Source organism: Nicotiana attenuata, unplaced genomic scaffold, assembly GCF_001879085.1.
Source record: "Nicotiana attenuata strain UT unplaced genomic scaffold, NIATTr2, whole genome shotgun sequence".
In the NCBI taxonomy this organism is placed as follows: domain Eukaryota; kingdom Viridiplantae; phylum Streptophyta; class Magnoliopsida; order Solanales; family Solanaceae; genus Nicotiana; species Nicotiana attenuata.
Window position 1 is genome coordinate 47,310 of NW_017674805.1, and position 18,175 is coordinate 65,484.

At 36.1% G+C, this 18,175-nt stretch overlaps 2 protein-coding genes and 1 long non-coding RNA gene across 3 annotated transcripts; 1 reads left to right on the forward strand and 2 right to left on the reverse strand.

Annotated features, from left to right (window-relative positions):
• Positions 1–2,603: 2,603 nt before the first annotated feature.
• LOC109219298 (ultraviolet-B receptor UVR8) lies at positions 2,604–8,175 on the reverse strand. The gene is made up of 8 exons (XM_019383730.1): positions 7,594–8,175; positions 6,358–6,551; positions 6,227–6,274; positions 5,623–5,695; positions 5,237–5,408; positions 3,450–3,881; positions 3,167–3,358; positions 2,604–2,884 (listed from the first exon to the last, which is right to left on the reverse strand). Exons 1-8 carry the CDS (start codon positions 7,847–7,849, stop codon positions 2,848–2,850), a joined length of 1,404 nt encoding a protein of 467 aa, XP_019239275.1. The 5' UTR covers positions 7,850–8,175; the 3' UTR covers positions 2,604–2,847.
• A 1,427-nt stretch (positions 8,176–9,602) lies between these two features.
• On the forward strand, positions 9,603–13,095 carry LOC109219300 (uncharacterized protein YwbO). Its single transcript, XM_019383731.1, has 8 exons — positions 9,603–9,760; positions 10,837–10,984; positions 11,060–11,179; positions 11,280–11,323; positions 11,419–11,544; positions 12,140–12,224; positions 12,571–12,627; positions 12,716–13,095. The coding sequence occupies exons 1-8, from the start codon at positions 9,720–9,722 to the stop codon at positions 12,800–12,802; spliced, it is 708 nt and encodes a 235-aa protein (XP_019239276.1). The 5' UTR covers positions 9,603–9,719; the 3' UTR covers positions 12,803–13,095.
• A 2,567-nt stretch (positions 13,096–15,662) lies between these two features.
• On the reverse strand, positions 15,663–17,273 carry LOC109219296. Its single transcript, XR_002066917.1, has 3 exons — positions 17,102–17,273; positions 16,084–16,208; positions 15,663–15,947 (listed from the first exon to the last, which is right to left on the reverse strand). It is a non-coding gene; the product is annotated as an uncharacterized LOC109219296 (long non-coding RNA).
• Between the last annotated feature and the right edge of the window lie 902 nt (positions 17,274–18,175).

Sequence of the window (18,175 nt, forward strand, 5' to 3'; positions counted from 1 at the left end):
GTAGTACAAACTGGAGAATAAAGCGGGTAGCTTTTCACATACATACTACCTCACTACAAGTTGTAGTAATAGAAGATATTAAATCTTTCCTTTATTTATAGTCTCAGTATGACTTGAGACTTACTACAACACAACGTCTTATTGATAATCAATTTTCTCCAAAATAGTATAATTGGCTCTTCTAGAGCTCTCAATTAATTTTGTACTACCACATATTCATCAACATCCATATGGTGAATATCTCTTTTAAAGAGAAAGTTATACCATTATGGTTATGGTCAAAATTATATGCAAGATCTGTTTCTTGCATTACTGTTGTCTTTTAATAATCACATCGCCAAAATAGTTTAGCGTACAATAGGTATGTGACCAATGACCATTCATGCCATAATAATGACATTATTTTCTTATTTCCCCTCAAACCTTATTCTAGAGGTGAGTGTGGTATATTCACTACCACTAGCATGTTCATATTCTTCAAGAATGAATATGTATTCATAAATCAGATGTTGTTACATTCACATCATGAATAGACCATAATCATCTATATGTGCTTTATGAAATCTTATGTCAAATCGATGACAAACATTAACTTCATAGAGTGAAGGTTTATTTTGAGAATCCTTATTATTCTCATTACCACGATAATGACGACTATAATTTCGTCTATTACCACGTCCACATCCATTGATACCTTTACGGTAATAATTTTGTCTTCTTTCACACTTATTGCATATTGCTATCACATTCTCCTAAGGGAATGAGAATGGAGCAAATTCAATGGGACGGGTTTTCAATTCTTGTGCTCGCGATCATACATGACTTTGATCATGGCAAGACATAGAAATTTTACTACTTCGGGTGGTTATAATTTCTTACAAATTCTATTAGAGTTATAATCAAAATTTATCGTCTTTGCTTGTATTTAAAATCAAATTATAGAATGTCAAGAATTTAAAAGAGAAAAATAAAGTAAGATACTTACCTTAAATCCAGAATTTAATCATGAAGGAAGTTCATGGAACAATTGACAATCGTTATATTCAATCCCAACGTTTCTACTCAATTGGATAGAGTCTTGTGCTGATAACGTGTTATAAAACAATAAATGAAGAAGAAGAGTATTGCCGAGAAAAGTAGAGAGAGAATTCTTATTGATATGAGATGAATTACAATGGAATAGAACCCTCTATTTATAGGGAGAGGGTGACTTAGCCACCAAGCAATGAACCCTAGAATCTCTCTAAATATACACTCACCATAAATACAATTCTATTTATAATACAAATGATATCTAAGTTTGTCTAATTTTGGCAATTGTTTTTACATCTCTGTCGGGTAAAAATTAACCTCAATAGGTCCTCAAGTAATTAAAATAGGGACCTAGTCCGAGGAACAAAAAGAAAAGAAGTGATTGAGAAACCAGCATACTTTCATTTTTCTCATCTCCTTAGACAATCCAATTTTCAGCTCTTTTTGGCATGTTGAAAAGATTGGCCGAGCTTAAATTTGAAGTCGTCACAACAGTGGCAAAAGGCGTTACAGATTGAGCATAATTTATTAATGTTATTAGCATATAAAACCCGTATTTGCACAAAAATATAATAAAAGTAAAAGATCCAGGTTGAACACTAATTTTGCTAATAAGATATTGCTTGCTAGCTTCCAAAGTGCCAAAGTATTAAAACCAACAAATAATTTCCATTCAAAAGTACTCCCGTTATCTGAAAAAGACCAAACATAAAATTTTTATAATCCAAAAAGCTAATTCCAATTAGAACAAAAAAGGGCAGCCTGATGCACTAAACTTTCATTATGCACATGATCCTTGGAAGGACCAGACCGCAAGGATCTATTGATTCAAATTTATCATTAAGGAAAACTAGCAATTACTTTACCCTTTAACATAGTCCTGAGATGGCAACTGGAGCATCCCTTCGCACTAACGTAGTGGACTAAAGGAAATAGGAGCGCACTGGCGCATTTTGGCAAAGACAAGCTAGCACACTACATCATGGTGTCGTAAAAATAGCACGAGCTAGTCAATTTTCGGACTGGTCGTTCAAAAATAGCCAGCGTTTGTAAAGTTATTGAAAAATAGCCACTATTTTGCTGCAACAGGGACCGGTCCAGCATGATATACTGGAGATCGATGCACCTGTGTATGAACTTCCAGCATATTATGCTGGAACTCCAACACGCGGAAAGTTCCGGCATAATATACTGGAGATTGGAGCACCTGTGTATGAACTTCAAGCACATTATACTGGACCGGTATATTATACCGGAACTCTAGTATATTATGCCGGAGTTCTAGTATACTTATGCTGGAGTTCCAGTATACTTATGCTGGAACTCCAGTATATTATGCTGGAGTATTTTCCGAATTTTGAACAGTGTTTTCGTTTAAATGATCACTTGTGAATATGGCTATTTTGGATTTCTCCCCACGATGTTATCATTTTTGAGACCCCTCCCCCCTTTACTTTAATGTCATTACTATCGGACTTTATGGGGACTGCAACTGCGCGCGTTCAGTCTCTTCTATGTAACCTTGTTCTCTCCTATAATAATATAAGCCTGTTAGGGAAAGAGGGGCGAACTGAAGATGGAACTTTCTCGAACTTCTTAACTTATTTAGAGTTTGGTCAAATGTACACGTTTATTACCATATACTGTACATTTTATTTCCAATTAGAACCTGCCAACTTAATAATGAAGCACCATACTACGAAGAGAGAATACATGTGATGAAGAAATAATGGGTTCTCACTATTGAATTACATGAATTCAAGACTCAACCCCAATTGGGGAGTTCGTGATATTACTTTGACACCGTCAATGACTTCACACGCCAAACTCGTCATCATTGTAGTAATGCTCCCTGTAAATGCAAACAAAGAGATGAAAAAAGTTACGACAATGAAAAATCAGATAGCCGAGCCCAACTTTCTTGGAGTTGACTCAGTAATTGTGGTAAAAAGAGTTGAGACAATGATGCAGCATAAATAAGGAGGAAAAAGAACATGGCCGTAAAAGAGGAAGAGTGGAGGCCAGGAAACTTTATAACAAGGCAGGATTTTAAACATTAAAGTGCCAACAACTGCTTTGAATAGAAGCATTTCGACAGTAATTAGAAGTATCTATGCTTCACTAGCATTTCTACCTCAGTCTTTCACAAAGTCGTGCTAAAGCATCAGCTCCTGTTCTCGAGGCAATATCCTCAACCTCCAAAGCGTTGGATAGATTCACAGTTTCTGCAAGCTGAAACTCGCACAGCTCCTTCAGCGAACATGCATCTGTCAACACTGCAGAATGTCCACCACCAGCAGCCAATTTCCGGACTTCCCCAACACAGCTGAACAAAACCGATGCTCGAATAAGAAATGACATTGTATCAAAAGATTTTCAAGGTCTATAATTAAGCAATAGGCTCTCACGAATCATACCAATCAACTGGTGACGGATACCAGGCATATGTTGACTTCTCATTAGCCGCTTGACCGTAGCAATTGTAACCCCATCCATGTATTCGTCCATCTTTAGCAGAAATAAGCGTGTGTGAATGCCCACAAGCAACAAGTTGCACACCATCTGGAACGACCAAAACTGGTATATTTCGGAGCATCATCTCAGATTCATTGAGTTTGCACGAAAAGAATCCATTTAGGGGCCCAACTCCCAATTGCCCAGCCTGACCTCCACCCCAAGCATAAAGAGCCCCTTTCGCAGTTACAGCACAGCTGTGAACACCACCACATGAAACTTCTTTTATAACTATGCCATCAAGGGCAACTACACGCCTAGGTAAAAGTTCCTTGTCACCTGACTGAAGGGAACAATGCCCAAGTTGTCCCATGCTTCCCAATCCCCACGTATAGCTGTAGTTAGTCAAAATGACAGTAAGATAAGTCTGCGAGCATCAAAATCATACGAAATGGACGGGGGAGCAGAAAAGAGTATCAATCACATGATCTATAGCAGCTGTTGATGAGTGAAACACAACCATCACTAAGTTGTATGATACTTCAAGAGATGAAAGATAGAGCAGAAAAAAGTGAAAGCCAAGAGTCAAATGGTCAATCCGAGAAGCAGACCAGGTAATGCAGTTTCCAATTTGGAGAACAGAAATTCATTAGTCCAATGAATTTCTTGACACAGCTTTTGATTCTTCACTATAAAAGAGGCACTAAATGAAAGCAAAGATTCCAATGAAATATAAGAAATCAAACAAAGAAAAAGAGCCTTGGAACAATTTTATCAGCTTTAGTCCACAAGCCCGTTGGGTCGTTAAGTCCAAAAAGGTTAATGAGCGGTACAACAGAGAGATGGCAGATCATCATGAAGATACATGTAGTGATGGTTCTTATTCATTTGATGAAGGGTCAATGACTAACTCAGACCCACAATGACTCAGAAAGTTCAATTTTACCGTGACAAGCAAGGCTGCACTAGTGGCAAGAGCATTTACCAAGTGACAGAGACACCTCCCAACCAGAAAGCAAAGTTCCACTGATGGTATACTTAGTGTAAGCGAGCTCTAAGATCACATCTTTGGAAGTGGTTGGGAGTTTTGTCACCACGGTATGTTCGTTGGCGCAGGGTGGGGTTTTACCATAACACAAAAATAGTTCAATTTGCGGTAAACAAGTTCAATTTTTACCATAAATTCGTACCAACATAGGAAAGAACAAGCAAGGAAGAGAACGTTGCTTTTACTATGGCATAAGCAAATGATAGTATACTATTATAAGGGGTCCTTGGAAGGAAATTTCTTATCTCAAAGAGCTTTGTGATAAAGATTCCTTCTTAAATTGGAAATGGAAATAACTAAACTCTAATCTTCTACAGCTATTCAACTTGTAGTTGTTCTACTGTGGGGGATGTCCCTCTGCTCTAAGCCTCTATGTATCTTCTTTTAATGTACGTGTGTGTGTGTGTTTATGGATGCGGTAGTTTCTAGGAATACTATCTAACAAATCCTGTAATTGAGACCAGAAGTCATGAGAAATTTTGCAAATGTAATTTTTCAGCAGCGACCAGGCTTTCGATGATTCAAAAGAAAATAAGAGAAGTTTCAAAAATGGGCAAAACAAATCATGCAAATCAAGTAGTGTGTATCTTTATGGTTCATTTTCCCTGACATCCACCTCCATTTGTGCCATGCGGATAACCACAATTCTCATGCTTAGCATCAAAACTTATCTCCATCAAGAAAGGTCCAATGAACACTTACACCTCGCCTTTCTCTGATATAGCCGCAGTATGGTACTCCCCGCATGACACTTGGGTAATCTTCACAAGTTCAGGGGCTTCCTCGAGAAATTTAGCATATCCATTAATTACACGAGGGCCTTGAAGGCCTTCAGATGTAACACCTCTCCCAAGCTGACCATATTCATTATAGCCTGCTTTACCAGAGCAGTGACAAAATTTTCATTAATACATGACACAATATGTTTTTTAACTCTATTGCTGTGTAACCTGATAGAGAAGGTACACATGAAAAATATAGATCACAAACACGGATCCATACACTTATGCAACGACTTCATCAAAATTATCAGGAGGATATATTAAGCATAGAATGGCATACAGGTGAATCAAGAAAGTGCAAATTACCCCAAGCTTGCAGCAAGCCTTCTTCTGATAAAGCCACAACATGAACAGCACCACAAGAAACTTGGCGGATAACCTGAACGAAATGGAAGAGCATATAAATTTCATAAGATTTGTTGCACGTTGTGATGCCAAGTCGCTTCTTGTATAAGGAGACCCTGAATTAAATCACTTGCATGTAATAACCAAAGATACAAGTTATACATGCATATGGTGCATACATGATAACTATTTTGCACGTAATAACCAATAAATCTTATTGCAAAATATCAAATGTAAATCTGCTAGCACATTAACACAACAACAACAACAACAACCCAGTATAATCCCACATTAACACAAAAAATGATTATTTAAAACTTGATCAAACCTAAGCCTCAACCCAAAAAAAAAACCCTGCTTTTAGATGGCCAGCAACTTCTTAACAAAAAAGAAAAAGCTTAGGCGTAGATCGGATATATACTTCAGGAAAAAATAAAACTGCTGTCGTAACATAAATGCAACTAGATAAATGGTTAAGCCCCACTGGTACCACACAGAAGTGATACATTTGCAAGAGAATCAGAGAAATATCCTCCAAAGAAAATTCTCAGGACAGAGTTGATACCGTAGAAGGAGCAAAGGCACCCCAAAAGAGTCGTGGATAGTTGGATCCCTGCACAGAATAATATGGGCAAAAGAATTGTGACCTCAAATAAACAAGGTAACTGTTGAATCTGAAGGTTTTGTGAGACTGACCTGGTTCTGTCCCCACACCCAAAGTCTCCGAGTTGACATAGTACCATCATTTTCACGTGGTTCTGCAATAGCAGCAGTGCAATGTGCTCCACATGAAATGCTAATAACAAATTCAGATTGTAATAGCTTCACTTTCTTGGGGTGCTTCCTAGCACTTTCAGTTCCATCACCCAGCTGACCAAATTCGTTAGCCCCTGTTTGAAAGTATAAAAATTAGGAGCGTTCTATAAATTATTTCATGTGGCAATGAGAAGTCAATACCACTCTCCTACAGGAAAGCAAATTCCTCGCAAACAAAAGCAGGATCAGGAAATCACTTGTCTAATAAATAGAAGTGCAGGTTCTTCCAAAGACGAAAACTTGACAAGTAAACTGAACTGTACAATATCAACTTAAAAAACATTAAGTGGTGATATCTTCCTTGCAGTATACCTCTTTGCATAAAGGAATATAAAACAATTGTTAAAGCAAGGAAATTTATTTGAGTAGAAAATACACGAAATCCTTGCAAGATCAATTAGAGAGGCAGTAAATGACCAACAGAATAGTGCAATGCCTCATGTTATCAGCAAGAATAGGGCAATGAGTTTGAAAGGCACAATTTAAAGAAAATGGCTGACCAGCCGAGGGGGATTAAACCATGTTCATGAAAAATGAAATGATACCATGGTTTACATGAGAGTTCATCATTCGTTAGGAAGAAGCCAATAGAAGATTCACTATCATCAAGTTTCTTTCAACCCAGACGTGGATATTCTTTCAATGTGATATCCAGGTAATCCACACAAATACCACCGATAAAACACTCTCTGCTCCAGCTTTTCAGAAAAGCTTTAGTTTGTGGGATGAAGAAAGACCACAAACGAAACAGAAGAAAAAAAAGGTGGTTTTACATCCCGTATTTCACATATTCTTGCGGTACACCATGTTCTAAACCCAATTTTGATCCATAAATTTATTTATTGCTTGCCTGCTCCTATGTCATCAGACCAATGTTAGCCTGATCAAACTAAAGACTATGTTTCCCTTTCTTGATCCCACTCAATTTATGTCAAGAAAAAACAGAAATATGCGGACATTCGAAGTTGTGATTCTCACACACAAAAAAGGTACTTGGCTAGAAAAGACCAAAACTTTGGCAAATTTTGTAGTTATCAATCAAGAAAAGCAACTATAACAAACAAAATTAAACATGGATGTTTAAAATGACAGAAATAAAGGCAAAAAAAGTCAAACCCCAGGTAAAGAGCGATCCATCAGAGGCGACAGCAGCAGTGTGTTCACGACCACAAGCAATATCCAACCAACGAGAATTCCCACCAGCTGGGCATCCAAATAGCTCCGGCGGAAGCTGCTTTGGTATCCTCAAGCTCCTCTCTTTGTCCCTCCGACCCGTTTGCCCAGAATGGTTGTAACCCCAAACGTAAATTGCACTCTTGTTTGGTAGACTCACGGGCCGCCGAGACTCCCCAAATATTTCATCAATATCCATTTAATTTAACTTATCAAGAAGAAAAGTTAACCTGATGAATTACACAACACTAAAGAAATGATCTTTTGCTGCTATTTTTGCAAATAGAATTATTCCAAGTCTCAAACTTTGACCAGAAAATGTAAGTTGAAGAACTTAAATGAAATGGATAAGGATATATAAATGGGTTGAAATATTTCCGGGAAATTTGAAGAATTTAAGGTTGCAGTTTCAGCTCCAAAGAAAATGGGATGAAGAGAGGGGCAGGCACCAGTGCTGATTCCTGCCCGACCGTTTTGCTCCAACCGATTTTTCTAGACCTTTTACTTTAACTGCAAATCAACTTTCATATATACGAGGATATTTCATTTATTTGATCAAAATTTTGATATGTCTTTCATTTAATTTTATGTGATATTGTACTTTTTAGTAACAACAATAACAACATATAATTTTATTTAATAGGGTTTGGGGATGATAGTGTTTATCCAGACTTTATCTCTGCCTTGACGCTATATTCAACTTTTTAGTTCGGTTTGAAAAAACATATGATTAAAAAACAAGAAGATAACCCGATGCACAAGGTATCTCGCATTCACGCAGGGTCCGAAAAAAAAATCATAACCCAAAGTATGATGTAGAGAACCTACACATAGAAGACAACTTTATCATTGCTCTAAAGCTCCCTTAAAAAAACATATGTTATATCTGAAAAATAATCTAATACTCCCTCCGGTCCAAAATAAGTGATTTTTTGGACTTTTGTCCCGTTTAAGCTGAAGCATAAGAATGACGGATTTGTGTCCAGCGTGTGATCACAGCCGGTATCGCCTTTTTCTTGTGGTCCAAAATAAGTGATTTTTCCAGATTTCAAGAATGAATTAATTATTTTTTTCCTACATTGTCCTTGGAGTAAATAGTGTTAGAATATGTGTTAGGAGTGTTTATGTGAGATAGTAAAGGTTAATATGGTCGATTCCATTGCTAATCAATGTTAAAAGGTGAATTTCTTAATCTGTGTGAAAACATCCAAAAAAATCACATATTTTGGACCGAAGGGAGAACCATTTTGTTGCTTTTGACTTTGAATCGCATGATGAATAAGGAAAGGGGATGTGTAAAACTTTTATAGAATTTACTTATTTGTTTGGTTTATATTGACCAAGGAAATTAATAGCAGTCAATGGAAAAATTACCTTCTTATTTAAGTTTATTTAGAGCCCGTTTGGCTTAGCTGATTTAGAGTAGCTGATAAGCATTAGGTGCTGAAAAGCACTTTTAAGTGCTGAAGCTGATTTAAAAAATAAGCAGTTACGTGTTTGGATAAAAGTGCTGAAATTAATAATAAGCAGCTGAAGAACTGGGTATACGAAGAGTTTTATTCTAAAAAGAAGTATTTTAGGGATAGAATAATAAATATTTTGGTCAAACCTAAAGTGCTTATAAGCTGAAATTTGATAAGTTGGGGGAGACCAACTTATGACTTTTGGCTTATTTTTGGCTAATAAGCACTTAACTTGTAAGCACTTTTAATTTTACCAAACGCGTAGATAAGCCAAAAAGTGTTTATAAGCCAGTTTGACCAGCTTATAAGCTTAGCCAAACACCCTCTTATTACTATGATATTGGTTTAAATTACTTTAAAAAACTGATGATCATTAAACGTGGTTCACACTTCACATAACTCCGGAGACCGTCTAGGTACATAGCGTAGACTTTAAATTTCCTATAATTATTTTCACACGGTCCACATCAAGACTGTAGTATTTTAATAGAGTTGACCAACTACAAAATATTTTTTCAAAAAAAGAAAGAAAAACATCTAAAGAACAATAACATAAGGAGAAGACGTGATTTTAGTTTCGGACCAAAAGATTAGTACGTAATTTATATGCTTTCGTCAAGTTGTCCGAAATTCCCAATTTCCACGAGGTAAGCTTTCTGATTAACTGTTAATTTGACAATTTCCCATTTGTTACTTTCCATATATGTGTCTGTTAGAATTTAGAAACACTTTGCTTCGCCGGATTTCTGAAATTGGCCTCTCTTTATTTTCCAGCTTATCAAATTTTGATTTAGTTATGCTTTGGTTCAAGAAGTGTAATACTCATGAAACTGAAGCTTTGAGTATATGTTCTAGCAGTTTCTTTTTCTGGATATATGTTAACTTTTAGGTGGATTAGTTCATTAATCTGGGAACTTCAGATTTTTTTTTGAAGATACCAATTTCTTGGGTGATATGAATTGGGGTTCTTGAAATATTCATATTTATTTTTTCTCCTTCCTATAATTTTCAAATATCGTCTAATTTCATATTATAGAACATATAATTGAAGATTAAAGAACATTGAGATAGAATGATTTAAAGTTCCCTAGGTGGGAGATATCAGGTACTCGTGGAATAAGTCGAGGTACGCACAAACTGACTCGAACACCACGATTATAACAAGAATCATTTAAAGTTCAACATAGGGATAAAGCCAATTCTAATTTTCTGGTCTTGGACGTGTAAAACCATTATTAGCAGTCAAGTTCATGCTTTATACCATAGACATCCAATAATTTGAAATGGAGGCAGCGAAATTTGGAGTTAGTGGAATCAGAACGCAGACGGTCTATCACATATATCAATTTTTTTTACTCATGCGCATATGTAGAATTGTCGAGGTCCGAACCAAATAAATGGGTGCAGTGCGCTCACCAGAAGGCTAGATTGACCCATTCTATTAGAGAGTGAGAAACTTTTTCCTCTGTTGCATAGTTCGTTAAGTAAATCTGAAGAAGATAAATATCTAGGAATGTGATTTCATTTCTTGAACTTGACAATGGATCATCATGTGATCACGAGCTGCACTGTCTTCCAAATTCTTTTTGTGATATAAGGTAGGACAGATTGGGAGGTGAGAACCTAAACGCATCTGCACTTTATTCTAGATGATTTATTCTGTATGACTGAAGAACGATATGAGGTTAGTTAAAATGACCTTTTTCTGAATGTATGAAATTAGGTTCTTGCGTCGATCAATGGCCACCAACAGTGCGAAGAAATTTATTCGAATTGATATCAGTTCAGATACTGTCTGTCCCTGGTGCTTTGTGGGGAAAAGAAACCTTGATAAAGCAATAGCGTTAGCCAATGAGCAGTATGATTTTGAGGTGCCGTTTGCTTCTTATCTGTGCTTCCATTTCAACTGGTTCCTTTATTTTTACTGGCAAAATTCTGTTTTGCAGATTAGATGGCATCCCTATCTCCTCAACCCTTCTGCGCCTAAAGAAGGGGTTAACAAGAAAGATTACTACAGAAGTAAGTTTGGGCCTCGCTCTGAACAGATGACTTCAAGAATGACAGAGGTTCATATTTTCTTCTTTTCTCTTATTGCCCAAACAATATGTCTTGAAAAGTTGCCTGTGGAGTGAATCGCCTTATTGTAATCTTTTCAAAATCGTGCAGGTTTTTAAGGGCCTTGGGCTGGAATATAACATGTCAGGACTTACGTAAGTCTGATTAGTCTGTGTCTTATTTACTCAATGCTGTGAAGTGCAAAAGACTTTTGTGTTATAAAAAATGGTTGGTTTATTTGGGTATGCAGAGGAAGTAGTTTGGACAGCCACAGACTTCTATATTTCGCAGGACAACAGGGGCTTGACAAGCAAAATAATCTTGCTGAGGAGATTTTTCTTGGCTATTTCACACAGGGAAGGTATATAGGTGACAGGTTAGTACCTTTCTTCCCGACAGCGTAAGGTTTGTTGCATTAGCATACTTCTGTTATCCAGTAACAAAATTCAATTTTTTAACTTTTTCCTTCCTATAGGATTTTCGTCCTGCTTGTTGTTAGTGACTCAGGAGTAGCGATTTTTAAGTTTCTTCCTTTTATAATCCCCTTGGCTCAATGACCAACACTGATATTTAGCTAAGCATAAAGCTTACAAGCGAATAAAAGTCACTGATGAGCTTTTTCCAGTGATTACCAGCTCATGCAATTTTCCTAATGGACAGAATCGATTTCTTTGTTTTTCTCTTATTTCTCCTTCTTTTCTTTTTGGAATACCTGGGTGTTAGTGGGGAGGTCAGGTTTGAGGAGAGTAACGTTGCAATTCTTTGGTCACGTGCTTTTGCAAGGACACCACTAAATATTGAAAACTTTGCTTCAGATAGTCCAACGTCGTCAGTGTTGACTACAACTATGATAATTATTAATCATTACAGTGATGCATCACTATCAACAACCTTTTCTGCTTATTTTTATGCTCTATGAACACAATCAGATGTTAAATATACTAAATATGGTGATGTATAATTTCTTGAAGGGAATTTCTTGTAGAAGCTGCAAGAAAGGTTGGTGTAGAAGGAGCAGCTGACTTCCTTGAGGATCCAAACAATGGGCTAAAGGAGGTATGTTTCGCAGCTTTTGTTCAATAGTCAACCCGGAGAGTCTGCCCACTTTTTTTCTTGCTCTTTCCTTTCTCTCGGAAGGTTTGTGAGCGAGAGGGACAGGTAGTTTCTGCTTCAGAAACAGCTAACGACATGTTCAACTATATAGCACTTCTCACATAGCCAAGCTCAATACTATCTTTACTTGGCAGTATTGGCTAGTCTTTCCTTGTTCTGCTCCATGATGGACCATGTCATTCATATAACGTGTTACCTAATTCTCAACACCTATTCACTACTCAGCAGCAAGATATATCAAAATTTTATACTATCTCAAGTAAATGCTGCTATTTTTTGGTATGTGAAGGTGAATGAAGAGCTTCAGCAGTACTCATCTAATATATCAGGGGTTCCACATTTTGTGGTATGCCACACAACTTATCACATTGTGCCATGAGCACTTTCGATATGTTAATCCATGAATTAGAATACTAAGCAGTTATATTCGGCAGTTAAATGGCAAGTACCAGTTGAGTGGTGGCCAACCTCCAGAGTGCTTCATCCGAGCTTTTCAAGCTGCTTCAAATATCACAGTGTAGTTCTTCTTCAATTTCACGTGGAGTCTGTCTGCCGCTGCGAAGTTGTATGCCCACTGGACAGATGCTTGTGGAGCTTTCTTAAAGTAAGAGGAAATATTGGATCAATGTTATTCCTCTAATATAAGTTAATATTGTGGATTCTATGATTTGGTAATAAAATCCACTTAGATGTTTGACGGTCTGTATAAGAAGTGTTTGTTGATGACTTAATTTTCCTGCAGTATTTGTTTCTGTTTTACATTGAAGGTCGAGATATTTATGCCATAATTGAGATGATCTATATTGAGATGCCAGATGCATTTCGCATGTTTCTTAGTAAATATGTAGTTTTCCTGTCAAATTCTTATTATATTGCACTTTTTTTTTTGGTAACATTATGAATTACCATTAATATCATCAAACAGTTAGAAACTAAAGAGCACCTCCTTACAATAAACTGTGAGCTTCACAATGGCCTCAGCATGTCTGAACTATACAGCTATTGCCTGCAAAAAAACCTGTACATTTTCGTGCTTTCTTTGAGTTCCTTAACTTCCAGCCTATCTATTACTTCTTTTTTAATCTGTACAACTGTAACCTCAGTATTTACATTAGTTCCTCTAACAATTTTCCAGTTCCTAGCTTTCCAGGTGTCGTATGGTAGATGACTGCTACCAGAATAGCGGCAACTACTTCCTTCTTGAATTGCTTCCATTTATCCTTTTTGATACTCCTTAGAACTAAGGGCACATCTCCTCCAGAAAATTTAACACCAGCCCATTGCATTACTGTAACTCGCACTTCTTTTGACCAACTACATTCCATTAACAGGTGTTGGGCAGTCTCATCAACCTGATCATTACACATACAGCAGTTGATATCATTGACCCGGATGTGTAACTGTTGTAGTCTCTCCGTCGTTAGCAACCTTTTCTGATAAGCCAGCCAGGTAATAAATCTGTGTTTAGGCTGGGCAATTGCATTCCAAATAAGGTCAGCAGTTTCTAGTTTCCTGCGAGTTCCAATAATGGTCAGGTAAACTCTTTGTAATTGAGTAATGTCCTGCCTGAGTGGCTTAAAATGTACTGGTCTTGCTGAAACCAAGTATGCATTTCCTGCTTCAAATAGTTTTAACTTCCTCCAATACCAGCTACTGTCGTGGGGGGCAGTATGAGCCCAGATACTTGAATCTGTTTTTATATATAGTCCATGTACCCATTTCACCCATAAGTTGTCTTTTTTCACAATAAGCTGCCAAAGCAACTTCCCAACTAAAGCCTTAATTCCACTCCTTACACCTTTTAACATTCAAACCCCCACTGCTTTTTGGCAAGCAAACTTTAGCCTAAGCTACTAGGGAGATCTTCCTCTTTCACTACACTCTGTGGGAGAATGAACACAGTGCCCCAAAAATTGTGGATAGAAAATATGACAGAATTGATCACTTGAAGCCTGCCAACATATGATAGTTTCCTGGCATAGCCAAATTTGAACATGAACAGCACCACAAGAAACTTGGTGGATAACCTGAACGAATTGGGAGAGCATATAAATTTCAGAAAACATGTTGAGTACTACAAGTACCACACAGAAGTGATGCATTTGCTTGAGGAACTGAGATGTATCCTCCAAAACTAATTCTCAAGACAGAGTTGATACGGATTTTGGGGCTGAGCAACTTGTTTTTCTGTTAATATATTTCAATGTATTTTTAACGTATCACGCTGTATTTTCATGTATTTCATCGTATTCATTATCTTATTTTTCATTGTAATTCAATGTATGTCGTAGTATTTCATATATTTCATTGTATTCACTGCCTTTTTTTTCCATTGTATTTCAATGTATCCCGTTGTATTCTATGTATTTCATTGTATTCACTGTCTCGCTATATGCCATGAATGTATTCATATATTTTTTTTAATTAATATAATTTATATATTCAGATGTATTATATAATTTCTCTGAAGATTGCTTTGTTTTTGGTGCATTTTTCGGTTGAAAATCTTTTTTATAACTGAAAATACAAAATGTGTGTGTTATAATTGAGTTTGTTGAGTTATATTATGAGTCTATTATGTTAATTGATTCACTTTCCGTTTTAAAAACAGTGTAATCCCCTATTTTACGCCGTGAATACAGTCGAATACAGTCAAATACAATAATTTGTCCAGCTGTAATCCCACGTTTCACTCCGTGAATACAGTCGAATATACTCGAATACAACAACTGATTAGCTACTTCCCTGATTCACGCCTATTTTTGCTACTGTATTCATGAATACAATAGCTTAAATACATCAAATACATTTTATACCCGCAGAAAAGGTATTTATAATCCGTAATATAGCAAATGGTATCTATAGATGGCTAATTACTACTAAAAGATAGTGCTTTATGAAAATTTCTGGAGATTGGAAAATGAATCTTACCTCCTTACTATAGTTGATGGTTTTTGCCATTTACACGTCATGAAATTCGTATTGCCACTTACTCCCTTCAGTCCATAATAATTAATAAGTGATATTTTGATATTTTTATTCTGGTTCAAAATAAGTGTTCTTTTATAATCAAGAATGAATTAACTTTAGTTTTTCAAATTTGCCTTTATTTGAATATCCCAATGTGTCAAGTTAACAATAAGCAAATTTTATTTGTATTACAGCTGCTCTAGGAAGATTATTTCCTCCGTTCATATGTAGAGCCAACAATTTACTTACTCTCTCTCAGGTCATATATTTTAAATAACTTCTAAATCATGGAAAATTAGTTGCATCTTCATAATATACTGATAGTATGACTCTGAAGGACAACAATTGGACTAAAGGCAGAGGCTACAAAGTTTACGAACAGAGCAAAAACAAGATTTAATGTATGCTACCACTAGATGTAACAAGGTACTTAATGGGATAGGAAAATGGAAAAAGCCAATCCCATGGACATCTAACGCCTTTGAAATTTATATAAAATAAATCACCCTTCTTTGTCTAGTATGAGTATTGAGAATCAGGTTTAACAACAAACAAATTGTGATAATGATAGCAGAATAGAAACATAAAAGTCAGTGCATGTTATGAAGTCCAAGCACCATTATATTATATTCCCATTACCTGCAACCCTTAGATGTTACTCTTCTCGAATGTCATCATACCTCCCAAAATGGCCAGCTGAAAATGTGAACATTTAAGACATTGAGAACGAAGGTAAATCATCACGAAAAAGGAAAATAAAATTAAATGAGACACATAAGCAGCTCCATGAATAAAATAATGTTTCCGGTTTACATAAATAAACATCAGATACCTGTATAATTTATCTGATGTGGCCTCCTCCACCACCATGGTAAGATGCAAAGGAACATCAGCACTCGCTCTTATCACAACTAACTCCACTGATTCTCCCACATGCTTCCACATGTCATGAAATAGCTAAAGACAATTTGAATAACAAAAGAAAAAGCTATTAATACCAATAGGATATTGCATTTCTTATTGTATGCATGTTTTCTCCTTGTTAGTGTTGATAGTATTTGTGTGTATGCATGTATATATCTCAGTACGTTTACTTGAATGCTACATTGTATTGATTAACTAGAAGAATAGGAGGGTTCTTGGCAGAGTAGCACATAGGCTACCATTAAGGTCCAAAACAAAAACCCAATAAACATCTAGTAATAGCATCAATTAGACCTGATAAAAAAAGCCAGGCCTGGCAGGGCTGATCTCGGATCTGAATTCCCTTAAGCCATAGCCTGGACTACCAATTTGGATACTTTTTACATGTATATTTTCTCATAACCTTGAGGAAAATGTCTACCCAATCTGATCCAAATAATAAGAGGGATTGAGTGGGTGAACCTAGGCAGTCTCGAAGAAAAAAGAAAACCCAGTACTTTGCAGTTCCATCAAACTATGACTAAGACTGGCACCAATATAGTTATCAAACCGGTCAAAAATTACCCTTTAACATGACCAAATTGCTAATGCAAATGTAATGAAGGGACGTTTATGTCCTAGGGATCATATAAAAAAGACAAACGAACACACATATTAGAACAAGTGTCTTCCAAAATTTATACATTTTCTATGTTCCTAAGATATATAGCCTACCTAGTAACGATGAGGCATGGGCATATAAAAACACAGAATAGCTTGACCTGGTTTACCAATCAACTGGTAGAGCGGCCAGATGTCTAGTAGTTGAAATTTTCAGCATATAGAAACTACTATAAGCAATTTTTAAAATTTTAGCCCAACTCTTTGCCTTTCTGACATTAGAGGTAAGAACTACTGCAAATGAAAAGAAGGGAACAACATTATACCTCCAAGAAACTTGGAACTTTTCTGCCACCGAATTGAATTATGACATCGTTGTGTTTTAGCCCAGCAAACTCAGCAGAACCACCAGCTATGACCTACTAGACAGTTCATCAAATTATCCAGCAATTAATAAAAATAATTTAGTTAATTCAAAACTAACCACATACATGGTTGAATAGTAACTAAACAGAAGTTCATAACCTGTGAGAAAAAGTTGAACTATGTTGTTTAATTTAATTGGTAAATCAACCACTTGAAAAGAATGAATTACATTAAGGCCACCAAACATATTAAAAAGCAAAAAAGAGAAAAGAATAGATGCAATGCAGATGCTCATGAATATATTTTGCCTCAATGAACTTCAAAACCGGCCACTTATGGAATAAATCAAAGACAAATGACTTGTATCCCCATTTTCTCCAAGAACATCAAAATTATAGAATTAAAAATATCCTAGTGTCTGCATCGACAAAATTTTGAATGTGGTAAAAAGTTGTAAACTAACTCTGAGATACATTAAGTCCATCAACGACATGACAAACATGAATTTATCATGAAAGCAAATTAAATGATGAACAAGCATATGCATTCAGCGGATGAAGATAAGTAGCAACCAAATAATGATAAAGTTGCTATTAACAGGTCAAAAAAAAAATCATTACCACTTAAAGACATCCTGTAGGCTAATAAATATACATATCGGTCATGAACAGTAATGGCAATTTATTTATGCCTTCAAATATCCTCAAGGAAATTCAGTTTTCACATTAAGTTTCTAATGAAACACTATTTGAATGAATGCAACTTGAAACAACACTCTGGGCAGAGAACCTTAAAAGTTCGGTTCTCTTTCAACTGTTAGTTATCAGTGACCGACTAAAGAAAGTAGGCATATGTGAATAATTTTATTAAGTCTTAATGCCAATGTGGCAATGTCAGCCAATAGGCTTAAAAACAAAACGAAAATTGAAATGAGGTTGACTTGGAAGTTGTCCAGTTAGAGGAGGACGCCGGAGCCAATGGTGACCGAAGAGCACCTTTAGATAATATTAAAATACAACATTGAAAAAAAAGGC

What these genes read in the sequence shown, in the direction of transcription:
- LOC109219298 (XM_019383730.1), bottom strand. Translation starts at nt 7,849, where the DNA reads ATGGATATTGATGAAATATTTGGGGAGTCTCGGCGGCCCGTGAGTCTA. An exon ending in GGGTGTGGGGACAGAACCAG is followed by an intron (nt 6,275 to 6,357) that starts GTCAGTCTCACA and finishes TATTCTGTGCAG; the next exon opens with GGATCCAACTATCCACGACT. An exon ending in TATCCGTCACCAGTTGATTG is followed by an intron (nt 3,359 to 3,449) that starts GTATGATTCGTG and finishes GGTTTTGTTCAG; the next exon opens with CTGTGTTGGGGAAGTCCGGA.
- LOC109219300 (XM_019383731.1), top strand. Translation starts at nt 9,720, where the DNA reads ATGCTTTCGTCAAGTTGTCCGAAATTCCCAATTTCCACGAG. An exon ending in AAATTCCCAATTTCCACGAG is followed by an intron (nt 9,761 to 10,836) that starts GTAAGCTTTCTG and finishes GTATGAAATTAG; the next exon opens with GTTCTTGCGTCGATCAATGG. An exon ending in GGAAGGTATATAGGTGACAG is followed by an intron (nt 11,545 to 12,139) that starts GTTAGTACCTTT and finishes AATTTCTTGAAG; the next exon opens with GGAATTTCTTGTAGAAGCTG.